Source organism: Cryptomeria japonica, unplaced genomic scaffold (assembly GCF_030272615.1).
Source record: "Cryptomeria japonica unplaced genomic scaffold, Sugi_1.0 HiC_scaffold_124, whole genome shotgun sequence".
Classification (NCBI taxonomy): Eukaryota; Viridiplantae; Streptophyta; class Pinopsida; order Cupressales; family Cupressaceae; genus Cryptomeria; species Cryptomeria japonica.
This window is the reverse complement of record NW_026728946.1, coordinates 47,047-54,687: the sequence shown is the minus strand read 5'-3', so window position 1 is coordinate 54,687 and position 7,641 is coordinate 47,047. Positions and strand designations below refer to the sequence as shown.

At 32.3% G+C, this 7,641-nt stretch overlaps 1 protein-coding gene across 1 annotated transcript; it reads right to left on the bottom strand.

The window, feature by feature from the left end:
* Positions 1 to 2,665: 2,665 nt before the first annotated feature.
* On the bottom strand, positions 2,666 to 7,264 carry LOC131054168 (uncharacterized). Its single transcript, XM_057988631.1, has one exon. It carries the CDS (start codon positions 7,262 to 7,264, stop codon positions 2,666 to 2,668), a length of 4,599 nt encoding a protein of 1,532 aa, XP_057844614.1.
* Positions 7,265 to 7,641: the final 377 nt, after the last annotated feature.

Sequence of the window (7,641 nt, the reverse complement as noted above, 5' to 3'; positions counted from 1 at the left end):
ATTTTCCAAAAAAATAACCCATAAAAATAATAAACAAATAATTAATTATAGATCTACCTTAGATACTATGTATAATTTGTTAGAAACTCCACTTATATGCTAGTATCAAATTGAGCTACATAAGGTAAAGAAATGCATGTCCTACCTACCATATTGAAAATAAATAATTCAATGTAAAAGAGAACATAAAATTGGATAAATAAACATTTGAATTAATTCAAGAATGAGATGCACATATAGGAAGAAGGAAAGAAAATCTAGCCAGAATGATGAAAATACACTCAGAAGTCGACTCCCCTCCCACTAATAGGGAGTGGAGGTTAGTTATCTTCCCCCAAAATTTTAAGGGATGGTGAGTTAAATATCCATAAGTGGGACACCAAACTAAGCTAAAATTTATGTTTATATCTATTTGCATAATCCATAAAATAATATTGCATTAACAAACACAACCTTTCAAAATAAAAACAAGTCCAATAATGAAAGGACACATGTTTGGGATGACTAATCAATAATCTAAATAAAACCAAAATAAAAAATTAATTAAGAACTATAAAGAGTGGAATTAGGAGTGATAAATTTTTAAAGGTCATATATATGTACAAAGTTTAGTATAAAAAAATTTGGGTCTAGGAGATTACATTTTAAATAATTTTTTACTATAGATTGAGTAAAAATGCTAGCAATCCATCTATTAATTACAAGTTATGAAGATGACAAAATAAATTAGAAACTTATTATAGGCGGCCTAGGGCTGTTTGACGCCCTTGCTTTGTTATTCTTTAGCTTTGAATAAATTTTAACCTCTCCTTTATTTCAATATAATTGAAGAAAAAAATTTAACAAATGATTCCATAATTGGAAGCCACAAAAAAGAAGGCTATCATAGAAGATTTTTTAAAGGCTTATATAGCCTTAGGAAAAAATTAAAAAATATAACTTATACTACAAGATTGAAGTAATGATAATGTATTTGATTCTAATCTAGGTAGAACATGTCTGAGATATCTATCTTGTCATATTTAAATATCTAGTTTAAGTGTTATATTTTGTTGGTGTACATTTTATTTATCAATTATTATTATATTTGTTTTATTCTTCAGCATGCTAATTATGATTTTATAAAGTAAATGAGTAAAAAAGATAATAATGACGTTTCTAGAATAAGTTCTATTACTAAAATGTAGGGCTTTTTTCTTTTTAAGCTATTTAATTATTTATAGTGATTTTGTTATTAATATTGAAAGAAAAATATTATAGCATATATCAAAATAGAATTTAATAACCAATATACAAAATATGTGGTAATTTAGTGAGATCTTTAAAATACTGAATTAACATAGCAAATTAAATATAATCCAATTAGCGTGGAATTCATATATAATATTTTGATTTTTTCAACATCAACTATTTTAATACTTATCTAACTCAAATCACTTGGTTCAACCACTCCCATTTCATAGTTATGGTAAACTTTAAAGGATGAATAGTTTTTTTATTGAAAACATAACATATTATAAATGTTCCAAAGGGTTTAATATTTAGAAGACAATAATCAACTAGTAAACTACTGAAGGTATTCTAAACAACACTATTCATTTTTTTTGTTAGGTCTAACTTTTTTTAATGCAAATATAAATTTAAAGTACAATATTTGTCATAATGAATTATAAATGGAGCTCAAATATGTTGACATAAAATGAATTTGAGCAATACATGACTATTTCAATAGGCCAATACCACTCACTTAAGAATCTAGGGCACTAATATAACGGTGAGATATATAATAGTTAAAAGCATATATTAGTCTCCTATCTATGAGGGAATTCGATAAACTAATACATTTATAATCATGTTTAGAATTGATCTCAATTTGGTTTCAACACCTCTAGAAAATTATTTGTTTTGGAGGCCCCTTGAGACATTACAAAGTGACGATTTTATCTTTTGATTAAATTTTTAGAATTTGATATAATTATTTAAAAAAGATTATTAAAGATATATAAAACAATTGTATAACATCTGTACATAATGCATATGTTAATGTCAAGTTGATTCTATGCCATTACAATGAGGCAAGGACATTCTAGCTTTCCTACAAGATTATGGTCTCATTGATATAATAATAATGGATTAGAGGTTGTCTTATTATTCAAAACCCTACAATATAATTTTAGAGATTTCTCAATTAAGTTAGCTCATCATGGATCATTTTAAATTTTGAAGTTGGACATATTGGAATTTGGAAATAAACCAATAATTTCTATAGACCGTGAAAATCTAATCTCTCTTATCAAATTTATGATTATAAAATTGACCGAGGACAATGAATATATAAGATTTTATATTAGATTTAGAACTTTAAATTATCTGAAAGTGGTTTCGTGTTATATGTATATCTTTGTCAATTTGCACACTACAGGAACATTTATTAGAGTATACATCAATGAGAATTTAAAAATTGTCCATCCATAATAAATAAATATGATATCTCAAAAATGAATTATAAAATGAATTTTAGAGTAGTACAATTTAATGCAGTGAAGGAATTGTTTGAGTATACATCAATCAGAATTAAAAAAATGCCCAAATGAATTCAATAATTGGAGGCATTGCCCGTCCAGAGTATTACATTTCTCACAGAATTTGGAGAAAGGGTGGCTACTTATACTATCCCACCAAACCAGCCATAAGGACATCCACAAAGTAGTGCATCAGAAGGAAGAATGATATTTTTTGTGGCAGTTGACAAGCATCTGCTTACGTCAGACTTCTCAATATCTAGAAGAATGCAAGACATCAAATTACCAATAAAGGCTGTTTGGTTTCGATGTGAAACCCTCCCACTGCCCTCCTTCCTTTTCTCCTCACTTTCCTTTCTCGTCACTTGCTCTTCCCTTATACCTCCATATTCTTTCAGTACTTGGGTATTTTTTCTTCCAATCTCTTCCAACACTTCGACAGCATTCTTAAGTTTAATCTTTTTTGCATTCAATTCTGTAATATTTCCATCTTTTGTTTGAATTAATGACTTTTTACTAGATATGTCCTTTTGTAATTGTTGGTTTTCTTGATAAAGTTGAAGGGCTTCTCGTTTCACTGTTCTGTTCTCTATAACCGGATCTTCCATCACTTTATCACTGGTTTCTGATAGAGATGTGAGTAATTGCCTCTCCTCTGTTTCTGAATCGAGCATATCATCAGTGGGAACTTGTTTGTAATCATTAGCCCACATACCCAACTTGCTTTGAAGCTCATGGACTTGTTGTTTCAATGAACCATTTTCTTGGAGCAAAGCCTCCTCCCTACTTTCTGACGTAGATCTAAGTGAGTTCCTCTCATTTTTCACTGAATCAAGCCTATGATTATAATTTTCCAATTTCAATTTCTGAGATTCATTTTCATTTGTAAGTTCTTCATATTTCATGCTCAAATGTGTATGTTCATGGGTGATCATTCGCACTTGAGTTTGCAAGGCCTCCACTGTGTTTGCATTGCTCTCTGAGAGAGAGATTAGACTCCTTGTTTCATCTTCCATAGAGCTTAGTATATCATTATAATCTCCCAGCTGTGCCTTCAAAAATTCGCATTCAATGCACAGTTCTACATATTCTTGGCTCAAAATCATTCCTTCATTAGTCATCAAATCGAGCTTATTTTGTAAACCTGCAACAGAGTCTTCGAAGTTTGCCTTACAAGCTTCCCACAAGCGGCAATCTTCTCTCATCTGTGCATGCAATTCCATATTCCTATCTTTGCATTCTCTCAGTTTGTTTTCCAACTCATCTTTTTCATCTGTTAAATGGGCCCACAGAAGTTTATATTCCTTGCTCAATACCCCTTTCTCAGACTGCAGACCTGCAACTTTTCTTTCCAAATCAGACTTATTAGTAACCCACAACCTCTCGTCTTCTTCAATTTTTTTATTTAATTCCGCAATCCTATCATTGCAGTCTTTCAACTTATTTCCTAACCAATTATTCTCTTCTCTTAGCACATTACACAATTCTTGGTCTTTCTCTCTCAAAATGTTTGTTTCATCAAGCTTATTTTGTAGCCGTATAAAAGTCTTTTCCAACTCATATTTTTCATGTTCTGATTGGGAGCACAAATCCTCATGCTTATGGCTTAACATTCTCGCTTCATTAAGCTCATTTTGCAGTTTTGCAATTGTAACTTCAAATTCTCCCTTAGAAGTATTCCACATGTGCTTATCTTCAGCCAATTTTTCCTTTAATTGTTTAATTTCATTAATGGATTTATTAAAATTATTTTGTAGCCTTGCAGCAGAGTTTTCAAATTTTGCCTTACAAGCTTCCCACAAGCGGCAATCTTCTCTCATCTGTGCATGCAATTCCTTATTCCTATCGTTGCATTCTTTCAGTTTTTCTTCCAACTCATATTTTTCATCTCTTAAATGGGCCCACAGAGCTTTATATTCCTGGATCAATGTCTCTTTCTCATACTGCACAACTGCAACTCTGCTTTCCAAATCCTCCTTATTACAAACCCACAATAGCTGGTCTTCTTTAACTTTTGTATTTAATTTCCCAATACTGTCATTGCATTGTTTCAACTTATTTCCTATCCGATTGTTTTCTTCTCTGAGCACCTTACACAGCTCTTGGTCTTTCACTGTCAAAATCTTTGTTTCATCAACTTCATTTTGTAGCCCTATAAGAGTCTTTTCCAAATCATTTTTTTCTTGTTCTGATTGAGACCACAAATCTTCATGCTTCTGGCTTAGCATCCTCGCTTCGTTGAGCTCATTTTGCAGTTTTGCAATTGTAATTTCAAATTCTCTCTTATAACTATCCCACTTGTGCCTATCTTCAGCCAATTTTTCCTTTAATTGCTGAATTTCATTAATAGATTGATTAAAATTATTTTCCAACTCAGTTTTTTCCTGTTCTGACTGAGACCACGAATCTTCATGCTTCTGGCTTAACATTCTCGCTTCATTAAGCTCATTTTGCAGTTTTGCAAATGTAACTTCAAATTCTCGCTTAGATATATCCCACAAGTGCCCTTCTTCAGCTATTTTATCCTTTAATTGTTTAGCTTCATTGATGGATTGATGAAAATTAGTTTCCATCTCACTTTTTTCTCTACTTATTTCATTGTATAAGACTTGATTATTGTGGGCCAGAATCTTTGTTTCATTAAGCTTTTTCTGCAGCTTTATTACTGTACCTTCTAAATTCGCCTTACAAGTATCCCAAAGCCAACCGTTTTCAGTCATTTTGGCATGTAATTCCTCATTCGTATCATCCAAGTCTTTCAACTCGTCTTCCAATTTTGTTTTCTCATGCCTTAGTTGAATGCATGCTTCTTCATGTTTCAGGCTCAACAATCTTGTTTCTTTGAGCTCATTTTGCAGCCCTGCAACAGTGGCTTCCAACTCTGTCTTAGAAGAATCCCACAAGAACCCACGTTCAGCCAATTTTGCCTTCAATTCTTCAGTCTCATCATTGCATTCTGTTACCTTATTTTGCATTTCGTTCTTTTCTTTCATTAATTCAGAGCGCAATTCTTCATGTTTCTTAATCAAAATTCTTGCTTCATTAAGATCACCTTCGAGCTGTAAAACTTTTTCTTCCAAATCAGTTTTTGCTCGTCTCAGCTCACTGCACAGTTCTTCACGTCCTTGGCTGAATACCCTTGCTTCATTAAGCTCATTTTGTAGCTCTGAAACCTGTTTTTCCAACTTCTCCTGACAAGAATCCCACAACAGCTTATCTTCAGTAATCTTTGCATTCAATTTCTTAGTAGTATCATTGATTTTTATGAACTTATTTTCCATCTCAATTTTTTCTTGCCTCAATTTAGTCAACAATTCTTGGTGTTTCTGGCTAGATTTTCTTTCGTCAAGGATCTCATTTTGCAGCCGTGCAACTTTTCCTTTCAAATTCGCCCTACATGAATCCCACAATCCCTTATCCTCAGCCATCTTTGCTTTTAATTTCATAGCACCATCATTGCATTTTTTCAATTCATTTTTGTCATTTCTGTAGCTAGTGTACAAGTCCTCATGTTTCTGGCTCAATTCATTTCTTTCCTTCACTACAGTGTCAAGCTTAGTTTGTACCTCCACAATTGTCGCTTCCAGTTTTGTCTTGGAAGCATCCCACAAGCTCCTATCTTCAGTCATTTTATCTTGTAACTCCCTAATCACATCATTGGATTTTTTCAAATCATTTTCCAGCTCGTTTTTTCCCTGCCCTAACTCTGAAATTGTACTTTTCATCTTTTTCTCATAAGAAGTCCACTTGTTTTTATCTGAAGTGATTGTTTCAAGCAATTTGTTATTGGCATCATCACACATTATCAATTTGTTTTTCAACCCATCTATTTCTTTTCTATCATTGGTAATTGTAGTCAGTAAACGTTCATTCAGGCTTTTCGAATTTGTCATCTCATTCTGCAGCTCCGCGACTTTTCCTTCCAAATTCACCCTATATGAATCCCACAATCCCTGATTCTCAGTCATCTTTGCTTTTAATTTCATATTAGCACCACCATTGCATTTTTTCCACCCTTTTTTTTCATTTCTGTAGCTACCGCATAAGTCCTTATGTTTCTGACTCAATACATTTCTTTCCTGCACCACAGAATCAAGCTTATTTTCTACCTCCACAATTGTTCCTTCCAATTTTGTTTTGGAAGCATCCCACAAGCTCCTATCCTCGGTCACTTTATTTTGTAATTCCTTAATCACATCATTGGATTTTTTCAAATTATTTTCCAGCTCATTTTTTTCCTGCCCTAATTGAGCACACAATTTTCCAAGATTCTCACTCAATTGTTTTGTTTGATCAAGCTCACTTTTAAGCCCTTGTAATTCCTGAATTACATCACTACTTTCTTTCAACCTATTTTCCAACAGACTTTTTTCTCGTCCCAATTGACTGAACAACATTTCATGATTCTCACTCAAATTTCTGGCTTCTTTGAGCTTATATTCTAACTCTGAAATTGTACCTTTCATATCCTTTTCACAAGAAATCCACTTGTTTTTATCTGACGTCACCGTTTCAAGCAATTTGTTATTGGCATCATCACACAATCTCAATTTGTTTTTCAACCCGTCTATTTCTTTTCTATCATTGGTAATTGTAGTCAGTAAATGTTCATTCAGTCTTTTCAAATTTGTCACCTCATCACTTTTGCTCGCTTCTGTGCCATCTTTTGCATTTACTGTTATCGGTGTGTGTTGGCTAAAACCCTGCAAATTTGTTGTACAATCGCCTTTATTAGTTACCATGTTAACTTTTGCACTTGTTTAATTTGCTCGAAAGTTGAGATTTTACCTGCTTGTTACTGCTCTTTGACTTCATTCCCTTTCCCCTGGTCATATTTCTCTAACTCCTACAAACCCAATCAAAGCACTTGTGATTTTCAAGACAAATGATATGAATTAATAGAGTTTGTAAACAATTATCGACTAATATTTTAATTGTAAATATTGCACAAAATTTCAACAGCTACTTGTCGAGAAGTTGTCTGTGTTACATTTAACATGTAGTAAAATGTTACCTATATAATTTTTATAATTTTGATTGTATATATGAAGCCACAATTGATGGAATTTTGAAACACATACCTAAATGTGATACTGCGCTCCAAAATTCTTTGGAAAAA

Coding starts and splice junctions, on each gene's coding strand:
- LOC131054168 (XM_057988631.1), bottom strand. CDS start 7,264: ATGGTAACTAATAAAGGCGATTGTACAACAAATTTGCAGGGTTTTAGC.